The sequence below is a fragment of the Pristiophorus japonicus genome, chromosome 8 (assembly GCF_044704955.1).
Source record: "Pristiophorus japonicus isolate sPriJap1 chromosome 8, sPriJap1.hap1, whole genome shotgun sequence".
In the NCBI taxonomy this organism is placed as follows: domain Eukaryota; kingdom Metazoa; phylum Chordata; class Chondrichthyes; family Pristiophoridae; genus Pristiophorus; species Pristiophorus japonicus.
Genome location: NC_091984.1, coordinates 170,133,566 through 170,145,666, shown reverse-complemented (window position 1 = coordinate 170,145,666; position 12,101 = coordinate 170,133,566). Strand labels below are relative to the sequence as shown.

The following is a 12,101-nucleotide window of genomic DNA, read 5'->3' as shown; positions in this document are numbered from 1 at the left end:
CAAATGCTACCTTATATCTATGTGCTCACCTGTTACCTGCAAACATGGCCTTTCCGGATAATGATTGGCAAGGGGGAGGCAGGGGAAATGCTGGCCCCTCCCACCTAACACAGGGACACTGAGACGAAGCATACAACCCTCAGCACCACCCAGACTGAGATCAGAAAACTCAACACATACTGGGAATGAAACCCAGGAGCCTCCTGATCCACAGATCTTGGCTACGCGATGGATAAACTACTTGAGTGATGGAGGGAGCAGCTCACGGTGCTGCCAGAGTTTGCAGTCAGGGTTAACACAGCCTGTCTGAGACTGAACCACTGTTCGCAACCTTGGTGTCATATTTGACCCTGCAATGAGCTTCTGACCACAAGTCTGCAACATAACCAAGACCGCCTATTTCCAGCTCCGTAACATCGCCCATCTCCGCCCACCCTTTCACTGCACTGAACACCAGTGAACTCATCCCTTTTTGGTGTGGAAGCGGGTCATCCTCGATAGGAGGAACTGCCTAATACTCTGGGAAATGTCAGCTGGCCCAGACCCAGCCCCCAGCACTGTGCCCTAGCACCCTGCCCCTGCCTCAGCTCCCGCTCCCTGCCTCCTACCCCCAGCCCCTGCCCCCAACTCCTGCCCATAGCCCCCAGTCCTCTGCCCTTGCTGTGAGCGAGGGGGCAGCGGCTGCAGTGAGGGCTGGAGGCTGTGACACACCCAGAGCCCGAGCTGTGTCAGCTCCTGCCGGCCCTGGGGCTCGGTGCATGTCCCGGCATGTTTCACTTTGTGAACCAATCACCAGCGAGATATTGCGGAACGGCTGGGCTTTCCGCAGAGAGCGGCTCCGGGTCCCAGTCCGCGAGTGCTGGAGGGAGGCACCGGAGCGGAGCTGGGACCGGGACCGCACAGACCGTGAGTAGGGACTCGGACTCGGGGCACGGGCCTGAGCACAAACTTAGTTTACTCGGTTTATACAGAAAGTTTACTCGCGCGCGTGTTTGGTTAAAAGATTTACATTTATATAGCGCCTTTCACGACCATCGGACGTCCCAAAGCGCTTTACAGCCAATGAAGTACTTTGAGAGTGTAGTCACTGTTGTAATGTAGGAAAGGCCTCAGCCAATTTGCGCACAGCAAGATCCCACAAACAGCAATGTGATAATGACCAGATAATCTATTTTAGTGATGTTGATTGAGGGATAAATATTGGCCTGGACACCGGGGATAACTTCCCTGCTCTTTTTCAAAATAGTGCCCTGGGATCTTTCACATCCACCTGAGAGAGCAGACGGGGCTTCGGTTTAACGTCTCATCGAAAGACGGCACTTCCAACAGCACAGCACTCCCTCAGTACTGCACTGGGAACGTTAGCCTAGATTTATGTGCTCAAGTCCCTGGAGTGGGAACTTGAACCCACAATCTTCTGACTCGGAGGCGAGAGTGCTGCCCATTGAGCCACGGCTGACTCTGGCATGCAAAGTTTACAGGCGTGCCGGGCATGGTTGGATACGGAGGACCAGCTGGATTAAAGGTCGTACGGTGCTTGCAGACATAGTGAGGATCACAGAGGGATGCAGTGTTGCTCAGTAATGGTGGGAGGGCATTCGTAGTCAGGGGACTGGGAGCCTTCCTGGGGGGAAGGTTGAGGTGTTGCAATGGGTTATGGCAGCAGCAGCTCTCTGTAACGGACTAGCAAGACCCCTGGCTCTGTCTCTTAAACAGCCGAGCTGTGGCACCTTAGAATCAGAAAATTATGACGACGGAGGCCATTCGGCCCATCGTGTCCGCACCGGCCAACAAAGAGCTATCCAGCCTAATCCCACTTTCCAGCTCTGGGTCCATAGCCCTGTAGGTTCCGGCACTTCAGGTGCATATCCAAGTACTTTTAAATGTGGTGAGGGTTACTGCCTCTACCATCCTTTCAGGCAGTGAGTTCCAGATCCCCACCACCCTCTGGGGGAATTTACTATCCTCTCTCCCCTCTAATCCTTCGACCAATTACTTTAAATCTATGCCCCCTGGTTATTGACCCCTCTGCTCAGGGAAATAGCTCCTTCCTAGCCACTCTATCTAGGCCCTTCATAAGTTTATACACCTCAATTAAATCTCCCCTCAGCTTCCTCTGTTCCAAAGAAAACAAACCCAGTCTATCCAATCTTTCCTCATAGCTAAAATTCTGCAGTTAGTAAATCTCCTCTGTCCCCTCTCTATAGTGCAACCTCATCTTTCCTATAATGTGACCAGAACTGACCTCGGGCTAGCCGCGGAACGAAGCAACAGGTCCGCGCCCGCCAGCACCAGCGATTTTCCCTGAGCTGTAAATTCAACTGGAAGATCACAGGCTCAACACCCTGAGCTCACTGATCTCAAGCGGGACAAGAGCTGGGGGGGGCCAGGACTAACCCGGGTTGGGGGGTGGGGGCAGGACTAACCTGGGTTAGGGGGTGGGCCAGGACGAACCCGGGTTAGGGGGTGGGCCAGGACGAACCCGGGTTAGGGGGTGGGCCAGGACGAACCCGGGTTAGGGGGTGGGCCAGGACGAACCCGGGTTAGGGGGTGGGCCAGGACTAACCCGGGTTAGGGGGTGGGCCAGGACTAACCCGGGTTAGGGAGTGGGCCAGGACTAACCCGGGTTAGGGGGTGGGCCAGGACTAACCCGGGTTAGGGGGTGGGCCAGGAATAACCCGGGTTAGGGGGTGGGCCAGGACTAACCCGGGTTAGGGGGTGGGCCAGGACTAACCCAGGTTAGGGGGTGGGCCAGGACTAACCCGGGTTAGGGGGTGGGCCAGGACTAACCCGGGTTGGGCCAGGACAACCCGGGTTGGGAGGTGGGCCAGGACAACCCGGGTTGGGGGGTGGGCCAGGACTAACCCTGGTTAGTGGGTGGGCCAGGACTAACCCGAGTTAGGGGGGGGGGGGGGGAAGCAGGACTAACCCGAGTTAGGGGGAGGAGCAGGACTAACCCAAGTTAGGGGGGGGGCAGGACTAACCCGGGTTAGGGGGGGGGGGCAGGACTAACCCGGGTTAGGGGGGGCCAGGACTAACCCGGCTTGGGGGTGGGGGTGGGCCAGGACTAACCTGGGTTAGGGGGTGGGCCAGGACTAACCCGGGTTAGGGGATGGGCCAGGACCAACCCGGGTTAGGGGGTGGGCCAGGACTAACCCGGGTTAAGGGGGTGCCAGGATGAACCCGAGTTTGGGGGGGGAGCAGGGAGCAGACTAACCCGAGTTAGGGGGTGGGCCAACAGCCGGAGCACGGGTTACTGCCCACTGCCCAGTGAGGGTGCCCGGTGAGGGTGATGGGTGAAGTGGATGGGTGCAGCCTCCTCACTGAGCTCCTGCTGGGTGGGAGGGTGTGGCCCTGTGTGGGCGGGGAGCACCACACCCGCTGAGTCAGGGCTGCCGATCCGGGGGCAAGCTTCGGCAGGGAAACACTTCGATTGCTTGAAGGGAGGTGGCCTGCTGCTACATGTTTTATGGAGAAAGTGAGAGTCTCCCAGCGGCTGAAACTGACAGGGAACTGACCGGCGGGCGGGACTTTCATCCGAGTTATACTCCTCTCCGGGGCAACGGGACAGTGTTAGCCGTGTCTCCGCTCTCCTCGGCAACCTATCTCTGTCCGTTCTCTCTCTCTCACTCTCTGCACTTTCTCTTTCTCTCTCCTTTCTCGCTCTCTCTCTCTCTCTCTCTCTCTCTGTCCGTTCTCTCTGTCCCTCTCGCTCTCTCTCCCTGTCCTCTCTCTCTCTCTCTCTGTCCTTTCTCTTTCTATCCCTCTGTCCTTTCTCCCTGTTTCTCTCTCTCTCTCTCTGTCCTTTCTCTCTCTTTCTCACTTTGTCCTTTCTCTCTGTCCTTCCAGCCGTCCCCATCGCGGGTACCAGTTTAGCTCGAATCATGTATTTTTGCGAGTGGGGCGGGGTGGGGGGGGGGGGCGTGCCAGTGACCTCCGGAGGCACCAGGGGCGAACCCCAGCAGCACTGACCAGGGACCCACATTGCTGGGAGAGCCTGCGATTGAGCCGCAGAGCCTGCAGCCCCCGGGCTGTGGATCTGACCATGTCCTGCCTCGCTGGTTTTGCTCGGTCTGAGGGTGGCGAGGAGCGAGGGAGAAGGCAGTGAGAGTTTTGCCAGCACTGTGCAAGGTGGGAGCCTGCCATCCTCGGCTGGGACCACCTGGGATTGTGAGGGACCCCGCCAGGTACAGAGGAGATGTGGCAGCAGGTTCGAAGCTCCACACACCTGGGGCTGGCTGTACCCAATCTGACTGGGATGGAACCTTCCCCCTGTCTATTGGCGGGGCACTTGCTGTGCCAAGAAAGCTTGGGCTCTTTTTCTTCATTCATACGGCCATAGCAAAATAAATCAAGCGTCAATATCCAAGTCAGATATCCAGGCCAAAGCTTCCGGTGTAATACCGTGGATATCCTGCAGGCTGCCTGCGAAATCCCTCTGCGGGCAGTACTCGATGATGTGCTCCAGGGTCTGATTAGGAGCTCCACAGTCACATGATGGGGATGCTTTAATCTTCCACCGATGGGGAAGGTGGCAGCATCGACCGTGACCGGTTCTGAGGCGGTTGATGGTTGTCCACTGTTTGCGAGGAAGGTTTGATCCTTCAGGTTGTACTGTGGGCTCCTCAATAAGGAACCCATTCCGTATGTCGCAGTTCTTCCCAGCATTTCGCCGTCGGTCATCGAGGCTGAGGGGAGATCGCTGAAGGGCTTCAGCGATGGTCCAAAAAGGCCTTCTAGATTTGAGAGGGGTTGGCAGTCTCAGTTCCGTTCCCCGGAGCCATGTCTGCCGATATGGCCATCACCAGCAAGCTGACTCAGTGAGTCTATAGGACCACTGGTGTGGGGAATGGGGAAATGCTGCGTTGCTGCAGGAGGCGGATCCAGACAACGTGTGGACAAAGGAGGCAGCAGCTGCTGGGCTGCAGGACTGGTTATTCATCATCATAGGCAGTCCTCCCTCGGAGTCGAGGAAGACTTGCTTCCACTCTTAACATGAGTCCTTAGGTGGCTGAACAGTCCAATACGAGAACCACAGTCCCTGTCACAGGTGGGACAGATAGTCGTTGAGGGAAGGTGTGTGTGGGACTGGTTTGCCGCGCGCTCCTTCCGCTGCCTGCACTTGATTTTTGCATGCTCTTGGTGATGAGACTCAAGGTGCTCAGCGCCCTCCCAGATGCACTTCCTCCACTTAGGGTGGTCTTTGGAGTGGAACTAAACGACAGAACCAGTGGGAACCTGTTCAACCTCCGCTGTCTCCAGGCCAGGTCCAAGACCACCCCAACCTCTGTCGTCGTTATTACCCAGCAACCAGAAGCTGGTGTCAGGTACAGACCCCTGTGACCGTGGCAGGTTAACCCTTGCAATGACAGAGTTTAGCCAGAATAAGAACATAAGAAATAGGAGCAGGAGTAGGCCATTTGGCTCCTTGAGCCTGCTCCACCATTCAATAAGATCATGGCTGATCTGATCCTGGACTCGGCTCCACTTCCCTGCCCGCTCCCCATAACCCTTCACTCCTGATCAGGAAGGGCATGACGCTTCACATGGTCGACACACTCATTCGACCCACACGTGAAAACTGGCCACACACAGGAGATAATGGCGGCTGCTGATAGGTCGATAGGCGTTGAACCAGCATTCCTGTCGGAGTTTTCGGGAGATGAGGGGAGGGAACTGAGAGGACAGGAAAGGGTGAAATGGTTTATCTCTGAGCATGAGTTGTTTTGTGTTGCAGGCTTTCTGTGAGATTTGCTGATATCGCTGAGCGAGAGATGGCATCACCTGTGGTAAGCATTTAGGAGAGGCTCCTGCACACATGGTCTGTAATGCTGGGTGTAACTTATCTACTTCATGAGTTCTTTGCTTAAGAATTCATAGCAACACGTTGCTGTTTAGAACAACAAAGGTTTAACAATCACTCTATACATAACCAGTTCATCCACTAGGCTCACAACTGCATACCTCATCGTGGATAACCTAGATCACGTGATTGGCTATGCCATTCACAAGGCAACAGCTCTACAATTATTTTAATAGAACTTAAAGCCTAGTGCCCTCTTATTAAAAAAATACTAGATAGAACAGCCAAATTAATAAATAAAACTTTACAGTGAAATTAAAATTTGGTTGCCGGGGGTGATGATGCACTCCAGTTCCTCCGGCGCCCACCTCTCGCGGAAGGCCGCGAACATACCGGTGGACACTGCGTGCTCCATCTCCAGGGACACCCTGGCTCGAATGTACCTGCGAAAGAGAGGCAGGCAGTCGGGCTGAACGACCCCCTCAACCGCCCGCTGCCTGGACCGGTTGATGACCACCTTGGCCATGCCCAGGAGCAGTCCTACGAGGAGGCCTTCCGACCTGCCCACTCCCCTCTGCACCGGGTGCCCAAAGATCAGGAGTGTGGGACTGAAGTGCAACCAGAATTTGAGGAGCAGCCCCTTCACATAATGGAAGAGGGGCTGCAGCCTCACACACTGAACGTACACGTGGATCACGGACTCCTCAATAGCTATACAAACCTGAGAGCATACTCACATTACACGGGGAAATATATAAAGGCTTCTCGGCACCTTACTGCTAGACCAGTCTCAAGGTTTGTGTCAGTGGAAATCAATTATGTATTTGATAGATCTCAGTACCCCTAAGATTTCACTGCCCTTTCAGCTGAGACCGAGGTGAGAATACAGGGATCAAAGTCTCCATCTTCGGGGGCTGATCTAAGTTTGGAGCCAGCTCAGTCACGTTGCAAATGAAGTTAAATAGGCACTAAATGGAATAGGCCAGAAGTACTGTGAGGTTTCTATTGGTATCTTGGCACAACTCCAGTAGGAGACTGGACCAAAACGCAGGGAAACGCAAACACTGTTTCCCCTTGGGACCCCAGCTTTTAAATAAAATATTCATTCACAGGATGTGGGTATCGTGGCAAGGCCGGCATTTATTGCCCATTCCTAATTGTCCTTGAGAAGGTGGTGGTGAGCCGCCTTCTTGAACCGCTGCAGTCTGTAACAACTGAGTGGCTCGCTGGTCCATTAAAAGTCAACCACGTTGCTGTGGGTCTGGAGTCACACATATCGGCCAGACCGGGTATGGGCAGCAGATTTCCTTTCCTAACGGACATTCGTGAACCAGATGGGTTTTTATGATAACCTGGTAGTTTCATGGTCACATCACCATTTCTGATACTAACTTTTTAATTCCATATTTATTTAATTAACTGAATTTAAACTCCCAGCTACTATGGTGGGACTTGAACTCACGTCTCCAGATCATTATGGATCATTAGTTCAGTAATATAACCACTGTGCTACCGTGCCCTCAGCTAGAGGGGTTTAGAGAACCCCCATACATTCTCCGGGCTGATGTCTCTTTTCAAAAGGCCGCAGGATGTGGCCAATGGAGAATATCACTTTAGTGCGGTCGAGAGCATTCTTCCTTGGTGCTGCGACTGTGGCATGTTATTAGGGCAGGGGAATCTGTGCCCTCTCTGTACCCTCTCTCTATCTGCCACCACATTCCTGGGCCAGGGAACCTTCTCTTTGCCACATTCCCAGGCTTCCCTCCCCACTCTGCTATCCCGCTATAGCTATTTACCCTCGACACCCATCTTCTGTTCCTTTACCTGTCCCTTTACCACCCTCTTTTAGCCTAGCACCATCATCCCTTTTGTCATTTAATCTCTCCTGCCTTCCACCCTATCACAGACCTCCCCTTCCCCCTTTCCTTGCTTAAAACCCGTTACATCTCCAACTGTTTCCAGTGCTGACAAAGGCCATGGGCCTGTAACGGTAACTCTTGTTTCTCTCCGCTGCTGTTGCCTGACCTGCTGAGTGCTTCCAGCATTCTCTGTTATTTCAGATTTCCAGCATCCACAGTATTGTGCTTTTGTTTTAGCTATAATTACAGTCTGTCCAAAGTATTGAAAAGCCTGTTCACAGTGTATGCTGGAAAGAAAATAAAGGTTCTTTATTCTGTGGGGGTTTGACCATTATCCCAGATATTTGGTGGTGCCCAGCGGCGGGAACGTTGATTTTGGCGAACTAGCGTTTCAGATTGCCCTTGCAGTGTGACATCATCATCATAGGCAGTCCCTTGAAGCGAGGATGACCTGCTTCCACGACAAAAAAGGATGAGTTCACAGGTGTTTCAATGAAGGACCTAATATTCCGGATCCTGAATTACATCCTGAAGGGTGGAAGATGCCTGTGTGTGGATTTTTTTTAACGTGTGGTAGCCGTTGCTCACCAGCCACCACACGGGCTTGACAGAGCTAGGTCTTGGTCCAGTGGCAAGGGTTAACCAGGACGACTGGAGACCGGCTCTGCTGCACGGACCTAGTGCGCACACATATCGCAGTGTGGGCTGGCCCGTGGTGCCCCTGGGCCCCTGGCCCCAAACTCACACCTCCCCTGGGCCCCGATAGCATCCCTCCACAGTCTCTCGCAGCTCCACCTGCCCACGCTCCAATCACCAACCTGGACCTTGATGACGTCACTCTTCGCTGCCGTCGCCCTCCTGTACCAGCTCGCGCTGCTCCCCGAGGCCTCCGCGCTGCTTCTAGGGCCGCCGCACCTCCGCTCCTTTTATGGCCCCGACCTGCCACTGGTGTTCTCACGCAGGTCGGGGTCTCCACGTTGCTCCCGGAGCGGAGCGGAGGAGCAGCGGCCCAGCACAGTGAGCCCGGCGATCGCTGCACACACACACACACAGCACAGATCCTGCTACAGTGACATCATTTGTCACCAACAGATCTTAACGGGACCTTCCATCTGGCTCCCACACAATAACAAAACCATTTTATTAATGTGACTAAAAGTTGGGTTGGCTGCTGAATGCTGTGTGTCTGCTTTAGAATGCCCAGGTTGCAGAGAATGGAGTGATGGAGACAGTGCCGAGCGATGCCGACAGTGCTGTAGCCAGTGCGGAACCATCCAGTGCTGTAGCCAGTGCGGAGCCATCCAGTGATGAAGCCAGTGCCCCTCCGGGGAACATAGAGGAGAAGGAGACCCTGGTGTTCTTCGACTTGGAAACCACAGGACTAGGTGTGGACCCGTCTGAGCAAGACTCCCTGGGCTTTGGGCTAAGGTGCTGCGTCACACGGTGACACACTTTTGCTCTCCCCATACATCTGCTTGCACCATGTAGCGACGTCGTCATAATAAAACAAAGGAGCATCACAGGAGAGAGAGAGAGAGAGAGAGAGAGCAAATGAGAACGTGGGAGAGAGACTAACGGAGGGATAGGAGGAGAATTAGGAAGGAGACGGGCTGAGGGACAGTATGAGACTCGGGAGAGAAACTCAGTGAGGGATATTGGAAGGATTGGAGAGAGATTGCGCGAGAGGTGTTACAGTGGGTGACCTAACACAGGTTTTTTAAGCTCTGAAAGGTTTTGATAGAGTGGATACAGAGAGAGTGTTCCCACTTGTGGGGAAGAGTATAACTAGAGGCCATCAATATAATCTAGTCACCAAGAAATCCAATCGGGAATTCAGAAGAAACTTCTTTACCCAGAGAGCGGTGAGAATGTGGAACATGCTGCCACAGGGAGTGATTGAGGCGAATAGTATCGATGCATTTAAGCAGAGGTTAGACAAGCATATGAGGGAGAAGGGAATGGAGGGTTATGCAGATAGATTTAGATGAGAAAAGACTGGAGGAGGCTCGAGTGGAGCATAAACACCAAAAGACCTGTTTCTGTGTCGTATATCTTGTTTAATCCTGTGTAGTGTGTGAATTATCAGAGACTGAGCGAGAGAGTCTCCCCATGGCATACTTCCTGCCCAGTCTCCCCGCGCCCGGCCCAGTCTCCCCGCGCCCGGCCCAGTCTCCCGGGTGCCTCACTCCCCGCCAAGTCTCCCCGCACCTGGCCCAGTCTCCTGGGTGCCTCACTCCCCGCTCAGTCTCCCCACGCCCCGCCCAGTCTCCCCGCGCTCGGCCCAGTCTCCCCGCACCCGGCCCAGTCTCCCCGCGCCCCGCCCAGTCTCCCCGCGCTCGGCCCAGTCTCCCCGCACCCGGCCCAGTCTCCCCGCGCCCCACCCAGTCTCCCCGCGCTTGGCCCAGTCTCCCCGCGGCTCACTGCCCGGCCCAGTCTCCCCCTGGCCCACCCAGTCTCCCCCGCCCACTCTCCCCGTGCCCCGCCCACTTCCCCCGTGCCCCGCCCTGTCTCCCCCGCCCCTCACTCCCCGCCCACTCTCCCCGTGCCCCTCCCACTCTCCCGTGCCCCACCCACTCTCCCTGTGCCCTGCCCTGTCTCCCCGCCCACTCTCCCCGTGCCCCGCCCTGTCTCCCCGTGCCCCGCCCTGTCTCCCCCGCCCCTCACTCACCACCCATACAGCCACTGGGAGCCACTGATTTCTCAGAGCGTGGTCAGTGCTCATTCACAGAGCTTTGAGGGTCTCCTGTTGAAAGTGCAGCGGGCGGCAGATGGTTGATGTTAGACTTTCAATAATTCGATGGATTACGGGAGAGCCCTGCCTCCATAGTGAAGGCTCAGTCCCTTTCATTGTGCAGTCAGAAAAAAACCCGAAAGGGGAGCACGAAGTCGGGATGTGGCGGAGATGTGCTGAACATGGCAGAATCGGGCGGCCTGTAAAACCCAGGCTGGCAAGGAACGTCGCCCTTTAACATGATATCTGTATTTTCCAGGAAAAGACTGCGAGATTGTGCAGGTAGCAGCGGTGAGTGGAGAGAGGATCTTTGCGAAGTACATCCTGCCCAACAGGCCTATCTCGGCAGGAGCTGCTGCCATTAATGGGTTGCAGGTGATGGATGGGGTCCTGTACCTGAGAGAAGTCCCACAGCCCACCTGCAGCCTGGCGGACGCCATGGCAGCGTTCCTGCAGTTCCTGCAGTCCCTGGACAGGCCTCGGTTAGCAGGGCATAACATCTGGAGCTTTGACAGTCCGATTATCGTCAGTGCCTGGGAAGAGGTCTCCCTGAAAGATCAATTTGCCAGATGTGTGACTGGTTTCCTGGATACATTATGGCTGGCCAGGGCTGTTGTTCCCAGGTCGGAGGTCAAGAGCCATCAGCAAACCGAATTAGTGCAAGCCTTTCTGAAGAAAAGTTATGATGCTCACAACGCTATCGAAGATGTAAAGAGTTTGCAGGAGCTGTACTCTGTTCTAACGTTCACTCCAGAACAGAAGCAATGCAGTCAGTTCTCTCTCTTTCAGCTGGAGTGCCGGATGACCCTACAGCCTCTCGCCGACGATAAAATACTATTCTATCAGTTAACTGATAAACTTGCCCTGCAAGAGGTTACTCTGGAAAAGCTGAAGGCAGCTCACCAGCAGGATGGCAATTCGGGGCTGAAAACCCTTCTGAAATCTCTGGGACACACGGGCCTGAACCACTTCAAACTATCCAACTTCTTCAGCAAGTGAAGAGGCCACAGTTTGGTGGGGCTTGGTTAACCTGCCATGAGGTTGACCGATAGAACACAGTAACATCTGTGGAGAGAAATAGAGTTAACGTTAACTTTGTTTCTCTCCACACATGCTGCCCCACCCGCTGAGATTTCCAGCATTCTCTGTTTTTAATGTTCACTCTATCCTGCTCCTCATTTCCCAAGATACACGCTAATTCCTCAGCTTTTTAAAAAATTGCTTGCTAATTGCTACAGAGCTCTGCACTGTTGGAGCCCATGTTACCGTTTTATATTTGCAATGTTACAGTATGTAAACCGGCAATAAATAATATTTTAAAAATCATGACTTCGTTACTAAGGGAAGCACACTGACCCACCTGCAATGTGAAAAAAGAAAGACTTGCATTTATATAGCGCCTTTCGCGACCATCTCGAAATGCTTTACAGCCAATGAAGTACTTTTGGAGTGTAGTCACTGTTGTAATGTGGGAAACGCAGCAGCCAATTTGCACACAGCAAGCTCCCACACACAGCAATGTGATAATGACCAGATAATCTGCTTATTTGTTATATTGATTGAGGGATTAACATTGGGATAAATAAGTGGAGGAAGTGCATCCGGGAGGACACTGAGCACCTCGAGTCTCGTCGCCGAGAGCATGCAGAAATCAAGTGCAGGCTGCGGAAAGAGCATCCGGCAAACCAGTCCCACCCACCCTTTCCTT

The 12,101-nt window shown here is 54.1% G+C and overlaps 1 protein-coding gene across 2 annotated transcripts; it reads left to right on the top strand.

The window, feature by feature from the left end:
- The first annotated feature begins 687 nt into the window (after nucleotides 1-687).
- LOC139268218 (protein PML-like) lies at nucleotides 688-11,716 on the top strand. 2 transcript variants are annotated; one of them, XM_070886267.1, is made up of 4 exons: nucleotides 688-906; nucleotides 5,738-5,789; nucleotides 8,858-9,047; nucleotides 10,653-11,716. In XM_070886267.1, exons 2-4 carry the CDS (start codon nucleotides 5,775-5,777, stop codon nucleotides 11,390-11,392), a joined length of 945 nt encoding a protein of 314 aa, XP_070742368.1. In that variant the 5' UTR covers nucleotides 688-906; nucleotides 5,738-5,774; the 3' UTR covers nucleotides 11,393-11,716. The 2 variants fall into 2 exon arrangements, with proteins under 2 accessions (XP_070742368.1, XP_070742369.1); XM_070886268.1 differs by lacking the exon at nucleotides 688-906 and adding an exon at nucleotides 3,414-3,478.
- The last annotated feature ends 385 nt before the right edge of the window (nucleotides 11,717-12,101 follow it).

Excerpts from the sequence above, each read along its gene's own strand:
- LOC139268218 (XM_070886267.1), top strand. Across the intron at positions 9,048-10,652 it reads CTTGGAAACCACAGGACTAG|GAAAAGACTGCGAGATTGTG; the intron begins GTGTGGACCCGT and ends TGTATTTTCCAG.